Source organism: Artemia franciscana, chromosome 6 (genome assembly GCF_032884065.1).
Source record: "Artemia franciscana chromosome 6, ASM3288406v1, whole genome shotgun sequence".
NCBI classification, from domain to species: Eukaryota; Metazoa; Arthropoda; class Branchiopoda; order Anostraca; family Artemiidae; genus Artemia; species Artemia franciscana.
This window is the reverse complement of record NC_088868.1, coordinates 24,900,537-24,916,782: the sequence shown is the minus strand read 5'-3', so window position 1 is coordinate 24,916,782 and position 16,246 is coordinate 24,900,537. Positions and strand designations below refer to the sequence as shown.

General features: G+C 33.6%; 1 protein-coding gene across 1 annotated transcript in view; it reads right to left on the bottom strand.

Moving 5' to 3' along the window:
* LOC136028230 (uncharacterized) overlaps positions 1 to 13,996 on the bottom strand; it is a 38,146-nt gene extending 24,150 nt beyond the window's left edge. The window contains exons 1-3 of the mRNA XM_065705955.1: positions 13,930 to 13,996; positions 7,426 to 7,613; positions 5,181 to 5,441 (exon numbers count right to left, since the gene is read on the bottom strand). Of these exons, the coding sequence (XP_065562027.1) occupies positions 5,181 to 5,441; positions 7,426 to 7,599 (435 nt within the window). The 5' untranslated portion in view covers positions 7,600 to 7,613; positions 13,930 to 13,996. The remainder of the gene's footprint in view (positions 1 to 5,180; positions 5,442 to 7,425; positions 7,614 to 13,929) is intronic.
* Positions 13,997 to 16,246: the final 2,250 nt, after the last annotated feature.

The following is a 16,246-nucleotide window of genomic DNA, read 5'->3' as shown; positions in this document are numbered from 1 at the left end:
ATATTACAGACTGGGACACCGGAACACAAGGAATATAAATGACGACAGGGACACAACTACAACGGGGACGCCGGGGGGGGGGGCACAGGGTGGAGTATATAAATGACGATGGGGACACAGGGAATGTTTGATTAGCAATCACCATCAACAAAGCTCAAGGGCAATCATTAGAATAATGAGGTATAGATCTGAATACGGATTGTTTTTCCCATGGACAATTATATGTTGCATGTTCAAGAGTCGGCAAACCTGACAATCTATTTATATGTACAGACAATGGGACAGCGAAGAATGTTGTATATTCGCAAGTTTTACGTAGTTAAAAACACACACACACATATATATATATATATATATATATATATATATATATATATATATATATATATATATATATATATATCTATATATATAAAAATAAGTTGTCTGTCTGTCTGTCTGTGGATCAGGTGACGTCATGTTTCTGTGTCGGCTGACGTCATGAAATTAGTTGTCGTAATTTATGACGAACGCTGAAAAATAAAGAAGAAAAAGAAAACTGAAAAAAGAAAAAAGGTAAAAAACTAAAAAGAAAAAACACTCAAAGAGAAATTACAGACCGGGACACAAATGACGACCGAGACAGAGGGAATATAAGTGACGACCGGGAACCTCAAAGAGAAATTACAGACTGGGACACCCGGACACAAATCACGACCGGGACACAGGGAATATAAATGACGACCGGGACACAGGGACACAACTACAACGGGGACGCCGGGGGCACAGGCGGGATATATAAATGACGACCGGGACACAGGGAATGTTCGAATAGAAATTACAGACCGGGACACCGGGACACAAATGACGACCGGGACACAGGGAATATAAATGACGACCGGGACACTCAAAGAGAAATTACAAACTGGGACACCGGGACACAAATGACGACCGGGACACAGGGACACATCATTAGAATAATGAGGTATAGATCTGAATACGAATTGTTTTTCCCATGGACAATTATATGTTGCATGTTCAAGAATCAGTAAACCTGACAATCTATTTATATGCACAGACAATGGGACAGCGAAGAATGTTGTATATTCGCATGTTTTACGTAGTTAAAAACATATATTTTTATCTATCTCTATTCACAGGTGGGACACAGGGACACAACTACAATGGCGCGTAACGACTTACGCGCGCGGGGGGGCTTGGGGGGGGCGCGAAGCGCCCCACCAACTAGGTGTTGGGGTGGCGCGAAGCGCCACCCCAACAGCTAGTATATATATATATATATATATATATATATATATATATATATATATATATATATATCTATCTTCTATATATATAAAAATAAGTTGTCTGTGGATGGATGGATGGATGTGTCAGGTGACGTCACCTGAAAAAACTGGATCAGGTGACGTCAAAACTGAAAAAACTAAAAAAAGGCAAAAACTACAAAAAAAACTAAAAACTAATAAAAAAAATAAAAAAGCTAAAAAACTAAAAAAACTATAAAGGTAAAAACCAATAAAAAACTAAAAAAAAAAAACTGAAAAAACTAAAAAAAGGCAAAAACTACAAAAAAAACTAAAAACTAATAAAAAAAGTAAAAAAGCTAAAAAACTAAAAAAACTAAAAAAAAAACTAAAAAAAGGTAAAAAACTAAAAAAAATAAAAAATAAAAAAAAACTAAAAAAAAGGAAAAAACTGAAAAATAAGCTAAAATAAAGGTAAAAACCAATAAAAAACTAAAAAAAAAGGAAAAAACTAATAAATGACGACACTCAAAGAGAAAGCGACCAGGACAAAAGGAATGTTCGATTAGCAATCAACAAAGCACAGGGACACAGGGAGTATAAATGACGACCAGGACATAAGTAAAAAAAAAAACTATCTATATATATAAAAATAAGTTGTCAAACTAAAAAAAGGCAAAAACTACAAAAAAAACTAAAAACTAATAAAAAAGCTAAAAAACTAAAAAAACTAAAAAAAGGCAAAAACTACAAAAAAAACTAAAAACTAATAAAAAAAAATAAAAAAGCTAAAAAACTAAAAAAACTAAAAAAACTAAAAAAAGGTAAAAAACTAAAAAAACTAAAAACTAAAAAAAACTAAAAAAAAGGAAAAAACTGAAAAATAAGCTAAAATAAAGGTAAAAACCAATAAAAAACTAAAAAAAAAACTGAAAAAACTAAAAAAAGGCAAAAACTACAAAAAAACTAAAAACTAATAAAAAAAGTAAAAAAGCTAAAAAACTAAAAAAACTAAAAAAACTAAAAAAACTAAAAAAAGGTAAAAAACTAAAAAAAATAAAAAATAAAAAAAAACTAAGAAAAAAGGAAAAAACTGAAAAATAAGCTAACATAAAGGTAAAAACCAATAAAAACTAAAAAGAAAAAAAGGAAAAAACTAAAAAAAATTTTCATCTAAAAAACTAAAAAAAACTAAAAAAGGTAAAAACTAAAAGAACTAAAAAAGAAAAAAATAAATGACGACACTCAAAGAGAAAGCGACCAGGACAAAAGGAATGTTCGATTAGCAATCAACAAAGCACCGGGACATAGGGAGCATAAATGACGACCAGGACATAAGTAAAAAAAAAAATTAACAAAACTAAAAAGAAGGTAAAAACTACAAAAAAACTAAAAAGAAAAAAAAACTAAAAACTAATAAAAAAACTAAAAAATCTAAAAATCTAAATAAACTAAAAAAGAAAAAAAAAGGAAAAAAATAAAGGAGAAAAACAAAACTAAAAAACGAATGTATATACAGACCGGTACACCGGGATACAAATGACGACCGGGACACAGGGAATATAAATGACGACCGGGACACAGGGACACAACTACAACGGGGACACCGGGGGAAACAGGGGGATATAAATGACGACCGGGACAAAAAAACTAAAAAGAAAAAAAACTAAAAACTAATAAAAAAACTAAAAAATCTAAAAATCTAAATAAGCTAAAAAAGAAAAAAAAAGGAAAAAAATAAAGGAGAAAAACAAAACTAAAAAACGAATGTATATACAGACCGGGACACCGGGATACAAATGACGACCGGGACACAGGGAATATAAATGACGACCGGGACACAGGGACACAACTACAACGGGGACACCGGAGGAAACAGGGGGATGTAAATGACGACCGGGACACCGGGACAGGGAATGGTCGATTAGCAATCACCATCAACAAAGGTCAAGGGCAATCATTAGAATCATGAGGTATAGATCTGAATACAGATTGTTTTCCCATGGACCATTATATGTTGCATGTTCAAGAGTCGGTAAACCTGACAATCTATTTATATGCAAAGACAATGGGACAGCAAAGAATGTTGTATATTCGCAAGTTTTACGTAGTTAAAACCATATATATATATATCTATCTATATTCACAGGTGGGACATAGGGACACAACTACAATGGCGCGTAACTATTATGGCGCGTAACGACTTACGCGCGCGGGGGGGCTTGGGGGGGGCGCGAAGCGCCCCCACCAACTAGGTGTTGGGGTGGCGCGAAGCGCCACCCCAACAGCTAGTATATATATATATATATATATTTCTATATTCACAGGTGGGACACACGGACACAACTACAATGGCGCGTAACGACTTACGCGCGCGGGGGGGGGGGGCACAAAGCGCCCCCATCAACTAGGTGGTGGGGAGGTGCAAAGCGCCACCCCAACAGCTAGTACTCAATATAATATAATCTTGTACACGAAGATGCAGTTCTTTTTTGTCAAAAATCGATTTTATTTTTAAAATTACGTTTTATTAGTTACAAACATACTAGAAGGAACTCTCAAACAGCTCTCTCTGAGGTTCCAGCGCCCCACTATCAATGGAGGAAAACAAAGGAAAAAAAGAGGACACATAAGTGCTTTCCATGCAACGTGATTTTGCTTGTTCTTCAAGCCACCGGGCTGTAAGTTTCCTTTATAGGTTTTTTTTGGCCATGGCGATTCCAATGGCATACTTTTGCTTCTATTAGAGGTTTTTTTTTTTTAGAGGTTTTAGGCTATTTTTAGAAATTCCATAAATTCATTTTTAAAACAAAATTTTACAGTTCAGACTAGTCCAGATAATAGCTTCCCTTTGTTTTTTTTTTTAGCATTTTCTTATCTTTGGATATAACGGGCCGAAGTTTGTTCTTTACTGGGTTCCAGTTAAAACTGCAACAATGATAAGGCTTCTTTTTGGCAACAGAAAAAACATATAGATTGGATTTTTAAGGTAAGATAGGATTTCTGAGGTATCAGTTCAGTATGGAAAAGAGGTCTCTTGCCCAAAAAAATTTGGGAATCACTGATTTACAAGATAGGGAAACTGATTTTAGATTGCATCCATATATATGTTTTTTCTATAATTTTCTGCATATTTACATTTCTTTTTTATCTTGACATATAATATTGTCAACAGCTGTAGGACTCTCCTAGGGTGATCGGGGATTAAAGTTCGAGTCTCTCAGTAGTAATGATTAACTAAAGAAATGACTATAGTGCTCTTTGTTGCCTTCTCCTATAGTAAACCTTGACACTTTTGTTCATAATTTTTTAAGAATCTTATACCGTTCCATTTATAAAAGAAAAAAAGGACACACCAGTGCTACCCATGCAAAAATATGATTTTTGTTGACCCCGTATAAGATTTTCGGCAATGAGAATTCTAATCGTGTACTTTTTGTTGCGATCCCTAAATTATTGATTTACACGTAAAATCCTTTCCTTTCACCTTTCTCCTTCTTTCGCTACTATCCTCCTTCTCCTTCTTTCGCTACTATCCTCTTCCTTTTGCTTCTTTTCTCATGAAACTCTATCTACAGCATATTATAGACAGACTTTGGTTACAGATTTTCGAATGAATGACTGCACAATCAGGTTTTCGGTCTACTAAAATGAAATATATATATATATATATATATATATATATATATATATATATATATATATATATATATATATATATATATATATATATATATATATATATATATATATATATATATATATCCGCAAATTTTACAGGGATTGCTAAATTTTGCCAAAGCATTAACCTCAGTTCAAGTTGAAATTTTATCAGTGTTCAACAAATAGCTATACTTCAGATAAGGGCTATTCTACACTGCTTCAAACCCTCTTCAAAAACAAATCATGTGTTCATAACTAAATGTTACTCACCTCATGATAATATGAGGGATGACTCAGAGGCAGCACTCTAAAACTCCGCGTTTTCGGTTTGGCTTTTTCATCCGATATTGAAAAGTTGTACACAGATGCTATCAAAGTTTTAAGCCAAGGCAAGGATCGGAAAGTCCCTCTAGAGTAACCATCTAAAATAATGTATGTGAAGTTGGGAGTAAGTTGAAGACAAAATCTTTGTAGCTCTTCGTCCCTCGATTGGTAAAACAGAGATAGGAATTGACAAACACATTCCTTTGCCTAAAAAAAAATACAGAGACTGCATCAAAAGTCATAGAAGCAATATGGTGCTAACTGGACCGATATAATTGATATTTGAAAAGCACTTCAAGATATACCAGAAATTAACAAAAGTATTTGCAGTCACAAGCTTCAGGGGGTTTCAAAAGAATTGGCAGGGGGATCATGCAGTCACAAAAATAGATGTTCTAGGATTTTTTTTTATTCTTCTGGGAGGAGCTCTTCAGGCCTCTCTCCCAGCCAAAGCAATTCTAAATCCTCAAAATAATATAAGTTATTAAAGGCCCACCTAATTTGCAAGCGTATATAGAGCCATAAGAATCTACAAAGAAAGACAATTTAAAAAAAACGTCTTTCCTAGTAGACACTATGAAATAGTCTTTCCTGTACAACCAATTAGGTGACTGACAGGTGAAAAACACTCAGTCGTAAGGAAGGATTTAAGGGAAATTGCAACTTTTTGGGATAATTTAAACAGGGAGGCTCTAAATAGATTAGGATAGAGGAGGAGCATGCGTAGCTGTGTTGGCCTCGGGCGGCTTGATACTGCAGAGTTGTTAGTAGCAGTAGTTGTAGTACTAATTCCAAGCTTAAAATGGTGTCATAGGAATTGAGAGGGAAGGGGGATTATATGGTGCTGCTGATGTGCGATATTAATTTTCTAAATTCTTCTAAAAACAGTCCTTCTAGCCCTTCCTTCTTGAATTAAATCTATTTCATCGAAATAATATTAATCGCCAAAGGCACATTTAAAGTCAATATTTTTCACGCAAATAAAATTTTAGCATATAAGTACGTGTTTAGCACATTTACCATAAACAATTAAGCATTCTACAAAGGAAAACAGTCTTAAACAAACTTCTATCCTGGTATGCACTACAAAACATGCTCAAAAACTCTGCACAACCCTTGTGAACCCTGCACAAAAAAGGTTGTTAATTGAAACTAATAATCCAGCCCTGTTTAGCGTCCCCAGTATTCCTTTTTCTCTGCTTGGATTCAATTAGCTTTGCGAGTCAGCTTTTACAGTCTTATGCAAGCTATGATGGTAAAAGTTAGAATTAGGTTAGGTCAGATTATGTTAGTTTAGGTTAGGATATTAGAAATGGGTTAAAAACCTAATCTAAGATAATCTGACCTAACCCAACCTGTCATCATCAAACCTTGCATTAAACTGAAAAAGCTGATTGGCAACGCTCACAAAATCCAAGGAGAAGAAAAAGGGTATTTTGGACATAACTTTCACTTTCTTAGCTTTCACAGCTTTCACTTACAAAGTAAGAAAATTCAAGGCCAAAGTCGCAATAGTGAGACATATACACATTTTAGAGTAGCAAATGTTCAATTTTGACTATATCTTTTGTCAAAATAGCTGACTACAGTGGGAAATTTACAATCACAGTTCCTCTAGTGTTTAGACTACTTTTTGTATTACAAGAGTTCGTAAATAAAAAGGAGGGCTTAAGCTCTCTAGCCGGTTACTAGCTAAAAAGGCTTTGGAACATCAAATACCTCTGTGTAACAAAGAGAATTAAAGATAATCATAAATCCATAAGAATTTGACCTTTAGGAGCAGAGTGTTTTCATAGGAAGAAATAAGGTCATTTAAATACATCATACAGGAGGTGGGTATCACGACAAATCCCCCTATGGGCTTTTTAAACAATTACCTCCAATTCACCTGAAGCTTCAGACAACTGGCAGATGACATCATAATAGCTATCCCAGTCAGCTCATTTAATAGCTCATGAAATAAGATCATTTATATACATCATACAGGAGGTGGGTATCACCACAAATTCCCCTATGAGTTTTTTAAACAATTACCTCCAATTAACCTGAAGCTTCAGACAATTGGCAGATGACCTCATAATATCTATCCCAGTCAGCTCATTTAATAGCTCATGAAATATGATCATTTACATACATCATACAGGAGGTAGGCATCACCATAAATCTCCCCATGGGCTTTTTAAACAATTACCTCCAATTCACCTGAAGCTTCAGACAACTGGCAGATGACATCATAATATCTATCCCAGTCAGCTTTAAGGAATATCTTGATTTTCTGCACAGAATTTTGGTCCAAAACACTAGGTATTGATAAGCCAATTATTTCCTTGATTCCATCAATAAATTCTTTAACTGAAGTGGTCATTGTGTGATTGCCACCTGTAAATAACCACATAGAATAGAATAGTATTTTATTAACAAGTAAACTCTCACAACATAAAACAAACTGCCGAACTTGTTACTTTCTGTACAAAAGCCTACATTGTAAATAATAATAATAAAAAAACAACAACATACAGCAATGAACCCAACTGGCCTGTCAAATAAAAAGTCCTAATAGGAATATTCAGAGTTCTTAACAGTATGCCCTAGAATAGTCGCCTTTCAAAAGATGCATGTGCTATATCATTTTGCATGAATAAATATAGTTTTTGTCATAATTGCTATTTATTTTAATATCATCTTGTGTTACTTACAAGGAAGATGTAGCTACAAAAATTAGCTTTCAAATGGGCCCTTAAAAATCTCTCTAGGATATTTCACTGCCCCAATTACAATGAAAAAACAAAACAAGAATAAAAAAGGGAACATATTACTGCTTCCCACACAAAAAGGTGGTTTTACTTTTGGCTCCAAATAGAGGACTTTAATCCTCCTACATCAGGTTTTTAGCTATGGTGATTCCAATGGTATAATTTTCATTGCGATCCGACATCATTTTCAAGGGGTTTCAGGTTATTTTTCGAAGTCCTCACAAATTTGTATTGACAATAAATTTTTACCATTAAAATTAATCGAAATAATAGTTACCATTACTGAATCATCTTCAAATGGCTATTCTCCCTCACTCAACAATTCTTTTCAACATATACTTTTAAATTCCCGGTTACTATGGGCTAGAGTTCGTTCTTTACTAGGTTGTAGTTTGCTGAAATCATGATTACTGAAGTATAGAAAAAAGAAATTAGAAACAGTATGTTTTAATCCCAATTCTCTTTATTCTTGTCAAACAGTTCGTGGTAATAAACTGTAGTAAGGAGCAACCCAGCTCAATAGTAAACGAAACTCTAAAAAAACAGAATTTTGATGCTAAAATATACATCAAAAGAATCGGATTTTCATGCTGATTTAGATATATAAGTTTCATCAAATTTAGTCTTTGTCATCAAAAGTTACAAGCCTGAGAAAATTTGCCTTATTTTGGAAAATAGGGGGAAAAACCTCCTAAAAGTCATAAAATCTTAACAAAAATCACACCATCGCATTTGGCGTATCAGAGAACCCTACAGCAAAAATTTCAAGCTCCTATCTACAAAATGTGGAATTTCGTATTTTTTGCCTCAAGACAAATCACGGGTGCGTGTTTATTTGTTTGTTTTTTTCTTTTCCCCAGGGGTCATTGTATCGACCAAGTGGTCCTAGAATGTCACAAGAGGGCTCATTCTAACGGAAATGAAAAGTTCTAGTGCCCTTTTTGAGTGACCAAAAAAATTGGAGGGCACCTAGGCCCCCTCCCACACTCATTTTTTCTCTAAAGTCAAGGGATCAAAATTTTGAGATAGCCATTTTGTTCCGCATAGTCAAAAACCATAATAACTATGTCTTTGGGAATGATTTACTCCTCCACAGTCCCTGGGGGGGGGGGCTGCAAGTTACAGACTTTGACCAGTGTTTGCATATAATAATGGTTATTGGGGAGTGTACAGACGTTTTCAAGGCGATTTTTTGGTTTGGGGGTGGAGTTGAGGGGAGGGGGCTATGTGGGAGGATCTCTCCTTGGAGAAATATGTCATGAGGGAAGAGAAATTCAATGAAAAGGGGACAGGATTTTCTAAAATTACTATAAAAAAAAAACAATGAAAAAATAAACATGAAAAAGGTTTTTCAATTGAAAGTAAGGAGTAGCATTGAAACTTAAAACGAACAGAGATTATTACGTATATGAGGGGTCCTAAAAATACTTTAGCATAAAGAGCGAGGCATTTAGGAGGAGATAAATACCTTGTTCTTTATGCTAAAGTATTTTTAGTAATTTCAACTATTTACTCTACGGCCTTTCTGATTCAGGGTCATTCTTAAAGAATTGGGACAAAACTTACGATTTAGTGTAAAGAGCGAGGTATTAACGAGGGTACAAACCCCCTTATATACATAATACAAATATAAGAATATAAAAGTTTGTTATGTCAGTTAATTCTTAAGTTACGTATATTTTTTACTAATAAAAACGTTCGTTAAAAATTAAAAGTTATAGTTGCCTTTTTATGTAACCGAAAAATTGGAGGCCAAAAATTGACTAGGCCTCCTTGCCTACCCTTTATTTCGCAAAATTGTCTGATCAAAACTAAGAGAAAGCCATTTAGCCAAAAAAGGAAATTTCATTTTAAAACATTTCTTGAATAGGCCTCCCCCGTATTTCCAGTGATTTTGTAAAAATTGCGTGCTCCGTGATATTCCTGTGGTACATATTGCCATTCTTAAGGCATTCTCAGATATTTGCATGATAAAAATATGCTTTAAGTCCATTAATTCGTGTTTTTGCAAGTCACCCTCCATGCATTTTAGCTATTGGCTCTCAAGTTTTAAGCATGGATTCTAAGCTTTAGAAAAACATTTGGTCTATTACAAAATGATTCGTCCTTAATTTTATATTCCCTTATTGTTTAAAAAGGACACATAATTAAAACAATTCCAGCAAAAAATCATTATTCCTACAAAAAATACACTTCATTCTAAACAAATCGTAGGTACAAAAAGATTTATAGGCCTTTATACCCATCGAAAGTTATGAGCCTGAAAAAATTTGCCATATTTTAGAAAATAGGGGGAAACACCCCTTAAAAGTCATAGAATCTTAACAAAAATCACACCATCAGATTCAGCATACCAGAGAACCCTACTGTAGAAGTTTCAAGCTCCTATCTACAAAAATGTGGAATTTTGCATTTTTTGCCACAAGACAGATCACGGAAGCATGTTTATTTGTTTGTTTTTTTCCCCCAGGGGTAATTGTATCAACCCAGTTGTCCTAGAATGTCGTGAAAGGGCTCATTCTAACGGAAATTAAAAGTTCTAGTGTCCTTTTTAAGTGACCCAAAAATTGGAGAGCACCTAGGCCTCCTCCCACACTCATCTTTTTCCCAAAGTCACCAGATCAAAATTCTGAGATAGCCATTTTATTCAACATAGTTGAAAAACTTAATAACTATTTCTTTGGGGACGACTTACTCCTCCACAGTCCCCATGGGAGGGGCTGCAAGTTAGAAACTTTGACCAGTGTTTCCATATAGTAATGGTTAATGGGTAGTGTATATACGCTTTCAGGGGAATTTTTTGGTTGGGGGAAGGGGACGGGGTTAAACGGGGGGGGGGGGGTACTCTCCATGGAGCAATTTATCATGGGAAAAAAATTTCCATGAAGGGGGTGCAGGATTTTTTAGCATTTTTTTTAAAGAACAATGAAAAACAGAATATGAAAAAGTTTTTTCAACTGAAAGTAAGGAGCAGCATTAAAACTTAAAACGAACAGAAATTATTATGCATATGAGGAGTTCACCTCCTCTTAATACCTCACTCTTTACACTAAAGAAATTTTATTAATTTCAACTATTTATTCTATGGTCTTTGTGATTCAGCAGTCATTTTTAAGGAATTGGGACAAAACTTAAGCTTTAGTGTAAGGAGCAAGGTATTGATGAGGGAATGAACCCCCTCATATATGTAATAAAAACATAAGAATATAGAAGTTTGTTATATAAGTTAATTTGTTAAGTTATGTATATTTTTACTAATAAAAACACTCATAAAAAATAAAAATTTCTAGTTGCCTTTTTAAATAATAAAAAAATTGGAGGGTAACTAGTCCTACTCCCTGCTCCTTTTTCCTCAAAATTGTCCAATCAAAACTATGAGGAAGCCATTTAGCCAAAAAATAAATTAATATGCAAATTACATTTTAATTATTCATGTGCAGAGCCATAATCAGAACATGCATTAATTCACAATGTTCAGAAATTAAATAAAAAAAAACAAGTTTTTTTTAACTGAAAGTAAGGAGTGATATTAAAACTTAAATATATGAAAGGGACTGTTCCCTCGTCAATGCCCTGCTCTTTACACTAAAGTTTTTCACTTTTTTAAAAAGTAGAGTTTAGAGAAAGAGTCAAACTTTAGTGCAAAGAGCAGGGTGTTGAGGAGGGAACGGTCCCTTTCATATATGGAGTAATTTCTGTTTGTTTTAAGTTTTAATATTGCTCCTTATTTTCAGTTAAAAAACTTGTTTTTCATATTTAATCACCATCTTAGAAAGAGGTTAAGTTACAAAAACAAAACTTTCAGAAATGAACCCAGGGACAAAATATACTCCAGGAAGGTATTACCAAGCTTCCATGCTAATCATCTTCTGATTTCCAAGTCTTTGAAAAGTGTCTGCTTGACAGGTCTTCATCTATTATCTATTGAAATTTTGACAAAACCACATTTTTACTAAATTTTCAGTTATTAGTTTCTTTCTCTATGGTTTTAGTTCTGAAAATGCAGTTCTAGTAAATTCAGTACAATTTTAAGCAATATCAATGAGTTTTTTCTAAATTTAGAAAATACAGATCTTTGAAACACAATAAATTGGGATTTAGCAAAGTTGTGAAGCTGAAAACAATTTATTTTACTTTGTTTATGCAGAGGATCCATTTTGCAAGGTTTCCCTTTCATAGCACAGAGATTTTAAAGGTCATCAAAGGTCACTGCCCTCTAGAAGGAGAAGTGGAGGTAAGCACCTCCAAAGACCTTCCCAAGGCAAAGACTTTAGTCTATAGACCCATCCCTGAAAGTTTTATTGAACCTAATCCCTTTCCAGGATAGTGAAAAGTAGCTAAACTAGAATTTTACTGATGATTTTCCCTAGAAGCAATTATGTGAAAGAGCATGAAAAAAGGCATCCAGTTATGTATTCATATTTGTCCTGAATAAATTATTGTTGAAGTTATAAATTAATCAAATTTTCTATTCTGAAGGCAACATGTACTGTATGGCATATGCCATGGGATATATGGTTTCAATTTGGTAGTCCTCTATATTAAGCCAACATACATGGTTTCCAGTTTGGTTGTCTCTGACACTTTGAGTCAGAGGTTATTGAGGTATGCAAAATTTGGCAGTAGAACCAAATCAAAAAGTAGAAAGATTGTCCACAAACTTGTTGTTGATATTTGTTTGATGTACTCCTTGGTAAAGTTTTTCAGTTCATATAACTGATTTACCAATAAAGTGAATATACCACTCAATGCCTTTTTTATGCTCTTTATGAATATGATAATCACTTCTACTGCAAATTCTAATTTAAGCACTTTTTGAACTAACTTAAACTAACCTTATTTTAAACAATTTTGGCACTGAAAAAATTGCAGTATTATTTTGTCAAGAATGACCAAGAAAACAGTGCTGAGAAAATGTAGCATTATCTTGTCAAAACAACCAGTAACCTATACTTTAATTGAAAATTTGCCATTTTTAAGAGGTCACAAAGTGCTTAAATTCAAATTTGCAGTAGAAACAATTATTATATTGGTAAGTGAATTATATGAACTGTGAAAGTTTTACCTATTCCTGGGCAGGCTGCCCACTGTGCATGTTTCCTCAATTTCATCAGATCCTTTCAGGGTGAAGGGCATTCCATGTCAAATTTCAATGTTCTGGCTGTCATGATCAAGGGTCATATAATTTAAATGGCATCTGGCTTTGTCATTGTGGTTAGAGAGGGGTTTTTCAGACCCTCAGGGCAAAATCAATGGCAAACTATACTCAACACTACCTAATGATGTCATATTTGAGCTTCCATAGGGTATTTACAACTTAAACACAACTGGCTGATATGACAATTTAAATTGATGAGCTTGGCTTGCAATATGTACACATATACATATACAATCCTATTAAAATAATTAGCACATTAACATTAACAGGCTATATACAATTATTAATACAGATTACAGCACTAAGTTTAGCTTAAAATCTACAATAAAATAGCCTAATACTTGGGCAGATTTTAACCTAGCCCATTGTGGTGCCAATGCATGACCCTGGATACTTCAGAGTGTATATGCACTGAAATATTTAGGCAGCTTTTTTCAATGGTATTGTATTGTATCGGATTAACAATGCTTCTTGACTACTAAGGTCCCTGCGTTGGCCCTGCAGCATGATTCAACCCTCTGTGTCTCATACTTTTTAAAATAGGCTAGCCTACATCAAAATATACTTAACATCCTCTTCCACATAGCAGACCAAAAATAATGGCGAATCTTCTGACTTGCAATTAAATAAAACACTCCTAATTTGAGCATGGCCTGTTCTGAGCCTAACTATAGGCCTACTGATAGCCAGGTGTCTGACTGGGTGGCATAGATTGAGAGGTGGAGTACCATAATCATACAATTCAAGGATTGATTCTGAGACATTAGAAAAAATCCTCTTTTACCTTTAAAAACTTATTATAGGGTGTGTTCCAGGGACTTACTGAAGTAACCGAATTGTTACTATTTCCGTTCCTAGCGGGAAAATGATTACTGCCCAACCCGCTGGGAACGAGATTGGAGATTACTTCAGCTTTAGGAGTTTGTAAGTAGCATAATATAATTTTAAAGTAATATGTGATACAATTTGAATTCTAACTAAAACGAAATTTATTTCAAAAAAGAAAAAGTTTGATAAGAATGATAATAAGGATAATAGATTATATTTACCTATTAATTTTACTTGTAAGCAGATTGAAGATATTAATTTACCAGAAATTTTAAATCATCGGCATGTGAAACAGGCCCTTCCTAGTAATTTGAATTATAATGATAGTCCAGTTTTAACTTATAAATTTTCAAAAACTATTGGGCAAATTATATTTAATTATAATTTAATACTTAAAAGATTAGATAGTGACATAAATTGGAAACCGGTCTGTAATTGTAAGCAACTTGGCCCATTTGTAAATCCTACTTACAAACATGTTATAACAGGGGATTTGTCAATAATAAAGCAAGATGATCTTCAAATTATAATGAATAAAGGGGCTAATTTCCGTCTTTCTCATCATCTGAAATCATCGAGTGTTCTTGATGGCTTGGAAAATGATTTTGATTTATTTATTGATAAGTGGTGTAAGAAAGAGAATAAAAGTAAAGAGAGTTTTCAAAGTTGGAAGAATTTATTTATTAGTAGAATAAAAAATAAAATATATTCTAATTTAAAAAATAGTAACACTAAATCATTATTTTATAATGCGAAGATTAAACAAGCAATTGCTAATCTACAGAATGAATTTGTTATTGTGCCAGTGGATAAAGCTAATAATAATTTTGCCATAATTTGTCAGAAGCTGTATTGTGATATCTTAAAAAGGGAGTTATGCACAACTAATGTTTACGAAAGGGTAAATTTAGAGGATGAGAATTTAATTGAAAAGACTGAAGAAATACTTTTTAAAAATTTTAATATTAAAATAAATGACAATGATAAAAAGTTCCCTTTCCTATATTGGACTGTAAAATTTCATAAGAATCCCCCTAAACCACGGTTTATTGCTGGAGCAGCTAAATGTCCAACCCGCATTGCTGCTACTAACCTCTCTTTAATTTTAAAGGAAATTGTAAATAAACTTAAAACCTATTGTTCTGGTATTAAAAAGTTTTCGAATTTTAATCCATATTGGAGTGTTAATGATTCACTGCAGGCGATAGAGTCTTTAACAATGGTTTCAGCTAAAAGAATTGAGTCTTTCGATTTTGCGACAATGTATACTAATTAATCACTTAACGTAGTGTTAGATAATTTAAAAACTGTTATCAAGAAATCTTTCCTCTTATCTAGTAAAAGGTTCTTAAAAACAGACACTTATAATAAAAAAGCTATATGGACAAACTGCTTTAAGACTACAGTTAACTCGAGATGTTACAGCTTGGATAAGATTTTTGAGCTATTAGAATTTGTTTTATACAATACTTATATAAGATTTGGTGGTGATTTGTACAAGCAAATCCTGGGAATTCCCATGGGGGGGGGGGAATGCCAGCCCATTTATAGCTGACTTGTTTTTAAGTCAACTAGAATATAAATATATTATGGATAAGAATAATCCAAATAATTTATACTTTTTACTTTTTACCAAAAAATATGCAACCATCCTAAAAAAAAATGCGAAAATGGCGTAAATGTGCTCCATTTAGCCACTCTGAGCCGTGGATTTTGCTTTTCGGCCATCCATCTGGGGCCAAACAAAAAATTGACTGTCCCCGAATTAGGTGAGAGGAGGTCAAAAGAAAGTATTTAAAAAACTTTAGGAGCTCAGGGGGGGGGGGTTTATACTTCATATATGAAATGGGTTGTCCCCTCTTCAACGCTCCGGTCTTTGCTCTATACTTTTTTGTTGTTTTAAAAGTGGAATTGTGAGAAAGAGTCAAACTGTAGCATAAAGAATGGGGCGTTGAGTAAGGGCATCCCCTTTTATATACGGAATAGTTTCTGTTCTTTTTAAGTTTTAATATCACCTCTAACTTTCAGTGATTTTTGAAAAAGAGGAAGTACCTAATGATTTAGGAAAACTTTAATTAAACTACCAAACAGCACCATCAATATATAAATAAAACCAGAAAAGAACAGACATTATAATAAATAACCGATTCAAGCTCAAAACAAACAGAATGCTTGCCAAAACGATCACTGAAACGATTGAGTGTCAATGTGAAATGTTGTTGAGAATTAGCTCATGTCAAATCCAAGATTTTGGGACTTGGTCCCAAAATCTT